The following is a 15,790-nucleotide window of genomic DNA, read 5'->3' on the forward strand; positions in this document are numbered from 1 at the left end:
TATATGCACACCTAATGTATGAATTAATAAGTATAAAAATGAAAAATGGTCACTCTAAGTACGGATGTCCTGACCAGATCGTGCTGGACAGTTTCCCTGAAAATTAAATATTGGTTAATCCCCAGGTTGCAATTTATATCGACGAAAACACGGAGGGCAACTCATGGTTGACCAGAAGCGTCTCTCCTAGAGATCTGAGTTGACTCGGCATTTGGATAGGAGTTCGTCCCTCCGGAAGGCCGGGAGGAAGGAACGGCCCCTTTGTGTAACATGGTGAATACAGGTTTGAAGGCGCTCTTACCCATAATCAATGGGCAGAGACCTAACGGTAATCTCTGATGTAGAGATCCCCTAATTTTCTGACTATGGTCATGATCGCTGTGATTAATGATAGAGCATTTGACTGAGGCAAGGCACGGGCTTCTTGGCGAGATCGTGCAGGGAAGTACAAGCAGCCATGGTATAAGCAATCTGCAAGCGAAGGTTGAAGAAGAAGATCTTGACTTTTTTGTCCCATGATATTGACCTGACCTGACCTGAATTCAGAGATTTATGGGAAATATGGTTGTAATTTACTAGATGGTTTTAAGAAGTTTTTAGTGTGATTTTTATATTTTTTTTTGTATTAAAATTTATTGAAAAATGAAGATGAAATTTTAATTTGTATTATTTAAATTAGTTTTTGATTATATATGGATTTAGTACTTTAAATTTTTTTAAGAAATTTGAATTGTGAATGAGTTACTCATAAAACTTGTTATTTTGTGATTTTAATAAATTCTAGTTAATTTTTAAAAAAATTAAATTGAAAAAACTTAAAAAAAAAAAAGCCTCCAAAATATCATACTATACTGGAGTGCTGGCCAATTGTGTGGGGCACCCAGGGTTGGAATTTGGATTCTTCATTACCCGTCAAACAATTTTTTTTTTGATGTTTTGGGTTTTTATGTTACCCGTCAAGGAACGTTATGTTTAAAATTTTGCCCTTCAATCATAATGTTTTGATAAAAAATTGACCCTTCATTAATAAATCTTTAATTAAAAAAATACTTTTCAATCACACAACTATGTTAATTTTTCTCACAGATTAATCAGAAAAGAAAAAACATAACCATAAGTAAATGATTTGTTGAATCATGAAGGTTGTTTTAGTCATGGATGAGATCCACAATTCCCATATCATCCAGATTCCACTTATGAGTTATTCTTCCAAAGACATGATACAAAAATTATGAGTATATCTAGAAATCTATTTTACTCACGCCCAACTAATTGTTATTGCAATCATTCTGCTCCTATTTCAATATTCTCAATTTGGATTTCTATTAGATAATTTAAATGTTGCAATTTCAGTAAAAACAAATGGATTTCTTTCACCAATATGAACCAATAAAACTTCCCAAAAATAAATTTCCATGTCAAAGACTTTGAAATTGACCAAAACTATTTTTGACATTCCTCTCCACCATCATAATCACATGGAATTAACCTAAAAACTGAATTTTTAATAAAACCAACACAATACATGAACTTAATTTATTTAAATATAAATAACATAAACTTAATTTATTTAAATAAAAACAAATATATTAATGTAAATTCCAAATATTACAACACTTAATTATTGATGATCAAATATTCACCTATAACTTTAAATAATATGAACTTAATTTATTTCTATAGAAACAAATATTATGACACAAATTCCAAATACCACATATTACAAAGCTTAATTATTGATAAGTCAATAAAATATATTACGAGTAAATACGTGTGATCAAATCCCAGAACTGCTGTTATGCATGTTTTCAGCGGTTTGAGAAGGTAGTAACGAAATTTTCGTTAAAAAATGAACCATCAAAAATACATTTTATAACTTTCAAAACCCATTGCAAAAAACAATTTCTTTTAATTTTTATACGTAAAATAAGATCAAAATGCCCTATGACGGGCATTTTGCACGTCAAATTCCAACCCTGCCCGGCACCCCATGTAGCGTTGAGTTTCTAATCCAAAAAGTGAGACACGCAATATCCGCGACATTCCGATAGCAAACATGTTGCCTGTTTTACGCGTGAATTTAATCGTATTTTAACTTGTTCAACTCTCAACCTTATCTACCTTCGCCGCTTTCGACCTGTATGTATGTTCTTGGGCCACTTCCCGACTGGTTCCCATTTCCGCTCCGCCCACATCGGCTTGTTCCGAGCAAACCATATATCATTTTCAAGGCAATGCTTCTTTTCGGTGGAGGTGAGCGAGGAAAGGTTAGATATCTTGGAATATGTGAAATTGTGGCCGTTGCAGCGCTTAGATCTGCGATGACGGGCATTGTGTGACGCGGAAATGGGATATTTTTTATTTTTAATATTGTCGACGCGCTTCATGTTTTCTTTTGTTTGAAGGTAGCGCAATCCTAAAACAATTATGTACGACAGATATTTGACTTTCATAGACTCTCATTAGTCGTAATGAAAAGTAACTAAACCATACCCAAGGAGGAAATTTGCTATCATAATAATATTAATGAGCAAAGTCATATAAATTAAATGATGTCAAAATTTATATATTTAACATGAAAATATATATTTGGTCGATACGCCTTTCCTATGCATCAACTTTTCGTCAACATTTTTACTTTGATCCGTTAGATCAGATGAAACACTTTCAACCGTTGATCTGAACCAGAAAACAAAACAATGGAAAATCAAGAAAGCACAAAAGCTCAAAAAAGATTATATGCAAAAAATCAAGAAAGTACGAAAAAGATCATAAAAATCAAAGATCGAAAGAAAAAAGCTCAGAAAAGCAAAGATTTTTGAGGATTTTTATTTTTTAAATGCAATGTATTATTAATTTATTTTTACAATTTAATTGAAATATAAATTTTAAATTTTAAATTTAAAAATTAGTTTAGATTTATTTTTAGTTGTAAGTTTATTATGAGTTAAGAAGGATTTTTTTTTGACACTTTGATTTTTTAAGAGTGAAAAGAGATTTGATTTTTTTTGGCATTTGGTAGATGTAGAGTTAAAATGAATTTAGATTAGTTTAAATATTAACCTTTAAATAACTCACATTAGAGAAAAATACCATGGGAAAAAACCATAGATTAAAAATATGATAAGGAAAAACCATGGGTTGGAAAATTTTATATTTTATATTTTAATTTTAATTTGACTAAGTCAAAATGTTAAACATTGTAACATCTCTCTAAAATAATTAAATTCGATTTAATTCCATGCTAGCTCCCATCATTTTCCTGCTCAAAAGATAGGCGTTCTCAACACCTTAGCTACTTCGGCGGGCGTTGCAAGTTTATGACGAAAATCACCTTGAAGATGAGAACACTGACCTCCTGGAAGTTTTTAATAAGAATGGTTATAGTAGGTCTCAAGGTCTTAAGACTTTTCAAAATGCTGAAAAGGGTCCTAAGAGTAAGATTGACCCCAAGGATTGGTCTTCCGGTGTTCATCTTCCCTTTATTCAAGGGACCACGGATAAAATTGCTAGGATCTTGAGGAAGCATGAGATTCATTCTTCTTTTAGACCTCTTAACACTATAGGAAGTTCTCTTCATTTTGTTAAGGACCCGATTAACCCCAAGGATTAGAAGGGTGTTTATATCATTCCCTGTTCTTGTTGAGCTCCTTATATTGGTGAGACCGGTCAATCCATTAACCAAAGGATTTGTGAACATGCTGCCGACATCAGGCATGGAAGGTCTCGCTCCTCCGCTTTGGTAGAGCATGCAGAAAAAACCAATCATCACATCTCCATTGAAGAGGCTAAGGTCATTGTGAGGATTGACCATTTTCATTATCGTAAATTTAGAGAGGCCTTAGAAATTGGAAAAAAAGACTTGTTAATTTAAATAGAGATGATGGCTGGAGTATCAACACATGTTAGATTTTTGCGCTTTCTTCCTAAAAAATTATTTTTATTTATTTATAGATTAATTAATTATTATTTTTTGTTAATCCCCATATTGCTTAGTTTATGACTCTCTTAAATTATTTTTGGTAATATGAATAGGATTAAACCTTAATATTAATATAATATTATATATAATAATATTCATTAATAAGATTATATAGGGTTATGAATCCTTTCTCACTTGAGGGGGGATGTGAAAAAGAGAGCGATGAGGGTTCTGTCGGCAGGAGGACTCGAACCAGGGCAGCCTAGGCCATCGGCCTAGGGTGCTGCAGACTAGACCTCATTTTGGATGACGAAGACTAGGAGGTACGGGGTGGGTCAACAGGTTTTCTGTGGAGATGGTTCATACAATGGCCATGTAGGCTGTGGGTTGGATCCAGGGTGCTCAATCTGCAAGGATCCCAAGGAATATGTTTACTGGGACAAATTTCATCCAACTGAGAGGGTACAGTGGATGATTGCAGAGGAGGTTTTGGGTGGGGATTCTTCCTTCGTTTCTCCCATGAATCTCAGAGGCTTGATCCAGTACACAAACCCCACCCCTCCTAAATTATTCATTAATCGAGCATGTCCAAAGGTATGAATCAACAATCCAACTGTATATATTTGTGATGCTTACTGGTGCAAATTTTCATTTTTTCACAAATGCGTAATAGCGAATAGATTTACCTTAAATTATTCAATGTCCAAAGATATCAATCAACAATCCAGCTGTATAGGTATATGTGTGACGTTTACTGGTGCAAATTTTAATTTTTCACAAAAGCAGAATCGTTGTCAGGGTTTACCGGGAAGAGTTGTGGCAGTGTAGGCAACCAGGCTGATTGAACCAATATCTCTTCTAAAAAAATTCAACAATTCCAATTTAATAATCCTAGCGGCCTCTATTTGTACCTTTTGGGACAATTGCTAGTTTTAAGTGTTGTTTATGAACATCATAAAGTTGGTAGAGTGTATATTTTTGAATTTTGAAAAAAAATTAAAAAATCAGAAAATTGAAAAGTTTGAATGGTGGTTTTTGATAGTAGAAAAAGATTAAGCACCCTCACAAACCTTTAGATATCCAAAATATTAAAATTTGATAAACTAATTTATAATTTTTTTAAATTACTATTATATTTATTTTATAAAAAATTATTTGAAAAAAAACATTTTCCAACCAAACAAAACATTTAATTATTAAAATTTCTAAAAATATTGTATAAACCATTATATAAATAAAATACAAAATCTAACTTATAATATTACTTATTTAATTAATATGAAACATTAATTAATTATAATATTTTATTTCATTTCAACCCTTCCTCATTTTTACTTATTTTTGGATAGGATGATAAATCCCTACGAGATTAGATTATGCTTTATTTCTCCCCCCTCTATTAATTTGTCTTCCGCTAAACCCCTTTTATATGAACGTCATATAAAATAAGAACATTGTTGGTAGAAAATATGTTTCATTTCTATCCTTCTCATTAATGTGCAGCGCAACGCGGTAAATGAATTCCATTGTTAATCTAAATTGATTTGAAATAATAATTTTTTTAAGATATATTAGTTAAAAATAAATTTGGTAATAATCACATAAAATAAGTTGAATTGATGTTTTTTTAATCACCGAGTGTGGTTCATCCTCACGATAAGATGGAGAATAAGATCATGACACCAGATTAAATAGAGAACAATGTAGAGACCCTTATTAATCTTAACCGTTATAATAAACAACTAACCATTAAGATTAATAAGGGTTTCTACATTGCTTTCTACTTAATATGGTGCCATGATCTCATTCTCCATCTTGCCCTGACGATGAACCAAACTGGAAGTTGACTAAACTTATATTAAGTGATTATCACCGATTTTTTTAAGATCTTATATTTTAAGCGGTTGATTGTATATTATAACTTACAACATACATCACTGATAGCTTAAAAGAGTATGAGAGGATATGCATTGTACTCACCTTCACTACCATAATCTGAGAAGTCCTCAAACTTTTCTTCTCGCATGTCTTCAATAGTAGCTATGTTAGTAGATTCTTTTAATTTCCCATTTAAGATATCTCTGGCTCGAGTCTTACAACTCAATGTTGTGTTAACATGTTTATCGCAATAAAACCATTTCGCTGAGTTCTTGTTTTTATGGATCATGCCCCGCGAGAATAGTGCCATCTCAGATTGTAAGTTGTCCTCTACATCACCTATTTTTATTCTTTTTTCTTCTGCTAAAAGAGTTGCTACCATTTCGTTCAATGATATGGAAGAAAATTGACTTACGATAAAGATAACATTATCATATTTGGAAGGTAAATTGTTTAATAGAATAGCCTTAACATCTTCATCTTCAATTTTCGTTCCATTTTCCTTCCCCCAACTGTCTTATGAGTGATTTTAAATCATTTATATGTGTAGACAATGATACTCCCTTATGCATCTTAAATTTGAATAATTGTAATTTCAAGGTGAATTTTGCGTTCATAACCCTTTCCCCAAATATTTGGCTTAACTTTTTCCATATTTGGGCAGAAGTGTTTTCTAGATCTATTAGATGAAGTTGTGAGTCTCACAAAGAAAGGTCTATAATAAATTTAGCTTTCTTTTCCCTTCTCAACCAATCAACTAATTGTTTTGGATCTTGGGGTGCTAGTTCAATTTGTATACATTAAATTCATTTGAACTTTAACCTTTCCAGGTATAAAAGTGTGAACCATTGAATTTCTCAACCACTATTTGCGAGATATTTAAAAAAACATAGTGACTGCAAAAAATTATTACCTCATGCACTAACTCTACTTCTTAAAGCTCTTGTAGTGTATACCACAACTACCTTTCTCTCTCCGTAAGAAACAGGTAAACAAAATTTTCATGTAATCGACTCTGATTTCCATGCCCTAGGCAATCTAACTTGAGTGCTTCCGTTCGAGTGATTTCTGCTGGTGACTTAGCTCTCATCGGCGGGGACGAATGCCTCTGCAATTCGATGAAGCTTTATTCATAGATGTTACCTGCACCAAAAAAATAATTTTGATCTTGTTCAAACTTCAAAACAATTAGTTAAATGGGCTAAATCAGTGACCGTTGAAGACTTCAGTAAATAAGAGAACCTGGCACACAATGCCTTGATATTTTGATCCTTTTGATTGAAATCAAATCCTCTGAATACTCATGAAACTAATTAGTTTTTCCACCACAAGGATTTAGCATACACCTCAATTGGTTAATAAACGACCCCACTTATTAAAAAAAAGTCTCATTGAACCCCTGATCATATTAATCTTTGCATTACACAAAACAAAGGGGCATCTCGACTTAAAAAACCTAACTACTATTATTACACCGCACCCACAACTTCAGTGATGCCACTGTAATCGTTTTCTTCGCTTCCGCTACAGCATTGAGATCCGTCGAAATCATACTTGACTGAAACGCTTGTGGTTGTTGTTGAGGCCGATACCGGATGAATGGTGAGCGCGGCGCTTCGGCCCTGCGTGCCACACAATTTTGATGGAAGGCAGCTGAGAATGACCCTAGCTACATCCACTTGCTTGTCACCAATGCAATGTTTCAGACCGTTGTGATCTGCAATCATATATGTTGATGGAACTCTACAAAATTGATGAGACGCAGCATCTGAAGGTTGAGCAGGTGACGACGTTAAGGGAGGAGGCACAATGAAATTCACTCCTCGCATTTTCTTGGGCTCTCACATAAGGAGTGAGCCTAGAGCTACCAGCTTTGATACCAAGTAGATAAACAAAAAGATGCACAAATGTAAGAAAAAGTCTATTACACACTATGTAAATCACATGATACATCACATATTTATGGTGCCTGGCGCCTGTGAGATCCCATCTATTCCAAAACAAAAAGATTGACTGTTGAGAAATTATCTCAACAACTCAACCAAATATACCTATTATAGTAAGTGTTAGTTTCAAGAATGTGGAAACCGTAGTCTAGACTAGTTTATTGCTTCAGAATGAATCTTCCAAGAAATTTGAATAAATTTAGAATAAATTCACTACTTACATAAATATTAGATCTATGGCCTTTGTTTAAAAGTGTCTACATAAATATATAAGATATTCAAGGAATTATTATCTACTATTATTTATCACTCTATGGGGTATGCAAAAGAAGTGTGTTGAGGAAAAATGTGCTCCTTCTTCGTCACATATCCCGACTTGGTCACCTCCAACAAAACACCTCATTCCAAAGTCACGGAAAGCTCAAAGGTGTATAGAAAACAGATTAAAATTATCACTTGAAGTATACTAAATGTCAAAATTGGTTGTTTCAGAAAAATATATGGAAATGTGTTTTGTTTGTTTCTCCAAAATGAATCTTGCTTGATTTTGAATAAAGTTAGAAACAAAACTCACTACTTAAATAAATATCAAATCTATAGTCTTTGTTCAAAAGTGTTTACATCAATATAAAATACTAATGGAAACACTATATATGATTCTTTATCACTGTATCTAGGTGTGCAAAAAAAATGTACGGAGGGGGAATGTGTTCACCTTCTGCACACATCCCCACTTCCACATGTTTTAGAACTCTCACACTACTCTTCATTCCAAGTCATGGAAAACTCAAACAATCAAACTTAAAATTAAGTTCAAAATGATTTTAATTATTCACGGACACACCATCTCATGTGTAACCTCCTCATAACGGATAAATAAAATAGAAAATTTTAAAAATAAATAAAGGAAAATAAATTTTCATTACTCAAGAATAACATCTTAAAATTGTTGTCTAAAATACGGTGTCCCAAACTGACTGATAACAAATCAAAATTAACAAAAATATCAAACATTTCATTTCATTGCATTACATTACAGAGCAAAATAATTTTGTATACACAATCAATCTAACTTTTTATTTCATTTATATAACTTTATAAATTCCATCCTTTTCTCCTCTCATTAAAAAAATGTCATATGCTTGTACACTTTTTGTCCAAGATTAATTATAAAATATTGATTTTGATTTTATTATTATTATTATTATTAAACATAATTTATTTATATGTGATAGCTATCATATATTTATTTCAACATTATAGTAGTACTTCACAATCAACATTCATCACCTTCAATAGTTTCAAGAAGAACATTGCCATGTATTTATCATGTGGTTTGAAAAAAAGTGGAGATCTTGCATCTTATAGAACTTTTGATGGGACATTAGGATCATCCTATTTTGCTTCAAAAACATTTGAAATTATGTGTGTGGAAGTGGGGATGGGTGAGGAAGAGGGAAAATGTAGAACAAACTTCCACACCTTCTACCTATAATACAAAAAGAATATAAAATTTATTTATACATTTAAAAATCCACAATAAAACAACATGAAACAACAATATCATAATAAATTATAAACGTCATGAAACCATTTGCTTTTACTAGAAATTATAATATAAATTATACAAAAGAATATAAAATTTATTTATACATTTAAAAATACACAATAAAACAACATGAAACAACAATATCATAATAAATTATAAACGTCATGAAACCATTTGCTTTTACTAGAAATTATAATATAAAGTATACATCCATATATTATATAATATTGATGGGTTGGGTCAAGAAGCTAGGAAGGAGGGAAAGAGAGCTCACGGGAACGTATGCTGCGACCTGTCCTAGGGTTTCTGTGAAACCTGCAATCGGCAGGACTGTCATTCTTGGTACAACGGGCAGAGTCGGCTGAGCCATCGAGCGAGAAGAAGTGCCCATAAGGAACGGGACACATGCAAACCCCTCAGGGGGAGGGCCAGGAGCCTCCCCCCGATTCGGACAGCCGAGCACGGCCTACAGCCGACAATGAGAAGGAACAGGACCTCAGCGGTAACGACATTGACAACAGACAAAAGAAAGGAAAGGATATTGACGCAGATGAAAGGAGTAAAGCAAGCTCCTCAACCTGCAAGCCTGTAGCGATCCATAAGCCAAGGGTGGACTTCCCAAGTGAACGCATCAATGCCAGGATACAGTACATGAGAGATCACGCGCTAATCGGTAAATTCATAGGAATTTGGCCGACGGAGAGAGCGCTGAGAAGCTGGATCAACACCAAATGGCATCCTAAGGGGCATATCTCTTTGCATCTAGGAGCCAAGGGTTTCTTCACTGCAGTCTTTAACTGCCTGGAAGACCGCAATAGGATCCTGGATGGGGGTCCTTATTTTTTTAATTCAGTCGGTTTATATCTGAAAGGCTGGGTCGAAAGATTCAACCCAGATAAGGAGGATCTGAGCTATGCGCCAGTGTGGATAAGGCTTTATTCACTACCATGGGAATACTGGGAAGAAAAATCTCTACAAGAAATCGGGAACGCTATTGGCGAGTTTGTAAAGATTGCAGAAGAAACAAAGCTATGCAGATACACATCCTATGCTCGGATCTGTGTCTATATGGATCTCAAGCAACCGCTGCCAGACACGGTAAGTTTCTTTCATGAAGACTCTGAGTGGACTCAAGTTATAGATTATGAACATGTGCCCTTCAGATGCAGGAAATGCCATGAAATAGGGCATCTCTATAGAGATTGTCCTCAAAATAAGATACCCTCTCCCCAAGAAAGTACTGACAACCAGACTACAGACGGATTCACCAAGGTAACAAATAGAAGGAGAGGAAACAAGAAAGCAACAGGCAACACCAAAGTAAATCCAGTCAATAAAGCAAAGCCCACAACAAGCAATAGCTTCGAAGCACTGGACAAGGACGACGAGCAAGATCAGGAGAAGGAAAAGGCGAAAGACAAAGAGGCCCATCAAGAACAACCAGGCGAGACATCGAGGCAAGAAGGAAAGAAAATCCAAAAGCAAGTCAACTTGATCTCTCCAGCTAAAACCCTGCCATGGCATTCTCAAGGAATGGACGTTGAATATTCGCAGCCACAGGAGAAATCTTCACAGGAGCGAGAGGATACCTCTCAAGCACCTCAAAATATGGAAGAAGATCCGGAACCCTTAGATATAGGGGAGCTGGACATTCTAGGTTTGGAACATGCATGCAAGACAGGGAACTTCGAAAAGATACCAGAAAAACAAGTGGATAACCTAGTAGAAGTTCTGAACAGAGCTCAGAAGAAATATTCACTAGGAGTCCAAATCGGAAGTCCATGGGATGGAAAATTTATCACCAAGGACAATAAGAAAAGAGGAAGGAAATCCACTTTGGAAAGAACTATCAAGATCAGAGAGATATTAGTGGAGTCAGGGAGGTATGCCAAACTGACCAAGTATTTCAATCCACACCCCCATATTTCTCAATGAAGTTAATTTCATGGAATATCAGAGGGCTCAATAGCCCTAGGAAAAGTAGATTATTAAAAAATATGCTGATGCAAGAAAAACCAAGTATTCTTTTCTTACAGGAAACGAAATGTAGTTCAACTTTTTTGGAAAAAATAGCAGTGAAAGCATGGCCAGGGGGGCATGTAGTAGCTGTTGATGCTCAGGGAGCTTCGGGAGGACTTGCAATCCTCTGGGATGTGCGAGTCATACATTTAAACAATATTCAAGCAAACAAAAGCTTCATTCAGGCAACCTTTCATCTCTTAGGTTCCAATATCCATGGGCTAATAACAAATGTGTATTTTCCTCAGGACATAGCTCAAAAAGCTCAGATCCTGAATACACTATCAGATCTCAGTTTAGACAGGCCTCATCCACTTTGGATTTCGGGAGGTGACTATAACATGACAGCGAGCATAGAAGAAAAACGTGGAGGCAGAAGCAGAACACATAATGATGGCAATCTATTAAAAACTTTCATTCAAAATAACTGGCTGATGGATGTCCCTACAGGCAATGGTCTCTTCACATGGAGTAATAAAAGAGAGGGAGAGCAGCAGATCGCGTCGCGTCTTGACAGGTTCCTTATCTCAGATAATGCAGTTCACTTAGGAGGGGAATTTATGGCTTCCATACTTCCTTACTCTGGTTCAGATCATTGGCCTATCGAACTACAATGGAATAGGCCAGGTAACAATCTCAAACGTCCCTTTCGTTTTGAAGAATTCTGGTTTACTCACCCGGACTTTGAGAGACTAGTAAGATCCACTTGGCTCCACTTCAATCCCTCTGAAGGTACCAGAATGGCCAGGTTTCAGCAAAAGCTTAAGCATCTTAAAGGGGTAATCAAAAGATGGAATCACAATACATTTGGCAATATCTTCACAGCACAAGCCTCCCTCAACACAGAAATGAAGAAAATCCAGCAAACCATCATCACTGAAGGGCGCACGGAGGATTTAACCAAGCAGGAGCAAGACTTAGAATCTAGAATCATAGAAAGGGCTAAACAGGAGGAAATACTATGGAGACAGAAATCAAGGATCAGATGGCTAAAAAATGGAGAAAAGAATACTAAATTTTTTCATAAAACAACGGTGCAGCGTAGAATGGTAAATTACATTTCTCATATTAGAAATGAATAGGGGGACAAAATTGAAACTCATGAAGGCATTGAAGCGGAATTCCTGAGTTACTTTGAGAAGGCGCATCAGGAGCCCGATTTCAATAGAATGCCGGCCATCAACAAGCTAATTCAGAACATACCAAGGATAATAACAGAGGAACATAATAGTCTTCTCCTCAAGCCTATTAACCTAGAAGAAGTTGAAGAAGCTGTGCGGAATCTGAAGGAAGGCAAGGCGTCGGGACCGGATGGTTTTACGTCAAATTTTTTTCACAAGTTCTGGGACCTGATAAAGGATGAAGTCTGGCAGGTAGTAGAGGAATCCAGAGCACTCAGATGGATGTATCCTGGATTAAATGCTACCTTCATAGCCTTAATTCCAAAAGGGGAAGACTCCAACACTCCAGACAAATATAGACCAATTGCGTTGTGTAATATCATCTACAAAATTACCTCCAAAGTAATCGCAACAAGACTAAAGCCGCTGCTCCCTCTGATTATATCGCCCGAGCAATCGGGTTATGTCGAAGGGCGTCAAATAACGGACGGGATTATTCTAACGCATGAGATAATTCACTCCTTAAAGCAAACCAAGAAACCAGGTATGTTGCTTAAGCTAGACTTATCCAAAGCTTTTGACAGTCTTAGTTGGGCTTACATTCAAAAAATCCTTCTTGCTTTTGGTTTTGCTCACTCATGGGTCAGATGGATCTTCAATCTTCTATCTTCAGTTTTTTTCTCTGTCTTAATCAATGGTATTCCCTCAGCAACTTTCCGTCCCTCCAGAGGCATAAGACAAGGAGACCCCTTATCTCCCTTTCTCTTTGTAATTATGGCAGAGGGATTAGGCAGAACCATCTCCTCGGCCAGGCTTACCCAGCAATTACGAGGCCTTTCTTTCAACCACTCCCCCGCCTATTCCCATCAGCAATTTGTAGATGATAATATGCTTTTTGGCCATCCCTCAGTGCAAGAAGCTCGTATCCTCAAATCTATCCTGTCAACCTTTTCTGATGCTTCAGGAGCCCTCATAAATCGAGTTAAATCCCAAATATTTTTCTTCAATACCCCTGTGCCCACACAAAGATCTATTGGAAGAATTTTGGGATTCACTATTGCCTCTCTGCCCTCAAAATATCTCGGTGCCCCTTTAATGGCCTCAGCTCTTAAGCACTCTTCCTGGAAGCAATTGTTGGAAAAGCTTGAGTCTAGACTCACCCTCTGGACTAATCGAGCTCTAAATATGGCTAGCAGAATTGTTCTCATCAAAGCAGTCCTTCAATCCATGCCCCTTTATCTTTTCTCCATACTAGCTGCCCCAAAATGGGTTCTCAAAGAAATCAAGACTCTTCAACGCAATTTTCTATGGGGAAGCTCCGGTCAAAATAGAAAATGGGCTTTGGTGAAATGGGATAAAGTTTGTCTTCCTAAAATAGCAGGAGGTATTGGGTTAAGGGACCCTGAGCACAGTAACAAAGCAATGGGAGCAAAAATCTGGTGGAGATGGCTAGCCCATCCCAACACTCCATGGGCCTCTCTCTGGACAGCCAAATATGCAAGCAACTGTCCTATGGAAGAACGAATACGAATGACAGAGATAAGCGCGGGTTCGGTTTTTTGGAATTCTGCCATACAACACAGGAGCCTCATACAAGAACACAGCTTTTGGGAAATTAAAAATGGAACCACTGCGCGATTTTGGGAAGACTCATGGCAAAAATTACCCAGATTAAGAGACATTCTACAAGATCATCAAATTCCAGAGCGAGATATTAATCAATATGCCACAGTCAGCCAATTCTGGAGAACAGGTACAACTCAAGAGCATAGGCAATGGAAAAATGCAAATCAATTTCTATCAAACTGTTCTGAGCAAACGAAGCATTACCTAAATACAGAACTTCAAAAGAGGCAAATCATTATCTCAGAAGGAATGGACACCATCAGGTGGGGTTATGAAGAGAAAGGAATTTTTACCACGAAGGAAGCATACAGAATCATTATCCAAGATCGGCTCAACAAAGATAAACTTTGGGAGGAAATTTGGCGTTCATCCAACTGGCCAAAAGTCTCCACATTCTTATGGCTTCTCTGTCATAATCGAATTTTAACTTGGGATAATCTTAGAAGAAGAGGTTTCTTAGGACCATCTATATGCCTACTGTGCAGAAAGGAGGAGGAAACAACCTTACATATTATGCAGACCTGTCAATTTGGAAGAAAACTCTGGGAGAAAGTAGCTTTTCGCTGTCAAAAAGAAGGCAGGGTACATGGGGATCTTAAAGCTACTATGTGCAAATGGGGTCAACAACCTTTTCAAAGCAACTTCCTTAATAACCTATGGCATCTTATACCTGGACTATTAATGTGGAACATATGGAAAGAGCGTAATAGAAGAATTTTCAAAAATCAAGCTACATCTGTAGAGCAACTCTGGAATAAATTTCATCAGAATATCATGGAGACTCTCTTAATTAGAGACTGGCACTCAGATGACCTTCCCACTTCACCTAAGGAAAAAGTAATATGGGACAACTGGGGGATTCAGATAAATCAAATGTTCACTGGGATAAAGAACCCCATAATGCAGGGACAGGAACTAAATGCCTGGATTCCGCCACCCATCAACATGTTCCAGCTTAATTTTGATGGCGCTTCTAAAGGAAATCCAGGGAAAGCAGGATATGGAGGAGTCTTCAGGGATCACAATGGCAATCCTCACTGTATCTTCATGGGATCGATAGGCTGGGACACTAATAACTCAGCAGAATTGGAGGGATTATGGAGAGGTCTTAAATTAGCCCAAAGAAAAGGTTTCTTTCCTCTCATTGTTGAAGGGGATTCGCAGATCATAATCAGAATGATCATCAAAATGCTGCACGGTTCTCCCATACACAAAGTCAGCAAAAGTTGGAGAATGGCCCAGAGATTGGAGCTGATCAACAACTGGCTAGCTCAGCATCAAGCAATTTCCTGCAAACACATCAGAAGGGAAGGCAATAAACTCGCTGACTTTCTTGCCAACCTTGGGGTGGAAGCTAAGAGCGGTTACTTTGAAGGTTCTATTTCCAGCCTAGACTCAGAGGACCAGATTGTCAAAATCCAGGAGATTGTCACTAGGGATAAAGCCCAAATCAAGAGATCCCACCCGGATGCGGGTGATCCCTCCAGTTATCAATGATTAATACCATCGGACGGACAACTGGCCTCTTGTATGGCAGGCCGGTGGACTGCATGGTATAGGCAGTAGGTGGAGTTAACAGGTTCAAGGCGAGCGAGTTAATTTGGCTGCAGACTCGGAGTAGGCTCGAATTCATTTCGAGCATGGCGACCTTGATTGCTCTCTGGTTTCGGACCATGGATAAGCGCGATGACATTAATGCTGCAGGGGTTTATGACGCTAAGTCGCCTCA

At 36.6% G+C, this 15,790-nt stretch overlaps 1 protein-coding gene across 1 annotated transcript; it reads left to right on the forward strand.

Annotated features, from left to right (window-relative positions):
• The first annotated feature begins 9,700 nt into the window (after positions 1 to 9,700).
• On the forward strand, positions 9,701 to 15,558 carry LOC149235538 (uncharacterized). The gene is made up of 3 exons (XM_089368586.1): positions 9,701 to 11,023; positions 11,332 to 12,093; positions 12,397 to 15,558. Exons 1-3 carry the CDS (start codon positions 9,701 to 9,703, stop codon positions 15,556 to 15,558), a joined length of 5,247 nt encoding a protein of 1,748 aa, XP_089224712.1.
• Positions 15,559 to 15,790: the final 232 nt, after the last annotated feature.

Source organism: Pinus tabuliformis, chromosome 8, assembly GCF_031772625.1.
Source record: "Pinus tabuliformis cultivar Carrire ecotype Pingquan chromosome 8, CPIR1, whole genome shotgun sequence".
NCBI classification, from domain to species: domain Eukaryota; kingdom Viridiplantae; phylum Streptophyta; class Pinopsida; order Pinales; family Pinaceae; genus Pinus; species Pinus tabuliformis.

Coding starts and splice junctions, on each gene's coding strand:
- LOC149235538 (XM_089368586.1), top strand. CDS start 9,701: ATGCAAACCCCTCAGGGGGAGGGCCAGGAGCCTCCCCCCGATTCGGAC. Junction 11,024..11,331: donor AAGTGGATAACCTAGTAGAA/GTTCTGAACAGA, acceptor CTTTTCTTACAG/GAAACGAAATGTAGTTCAAC. Junction 12,094..12,396: donor AGCTTAAGCATCTTAAAGGG/GTAATCAAAAGA, acceptor AGAAATGAATAG/GGGGACAAAATTGAAACTCA.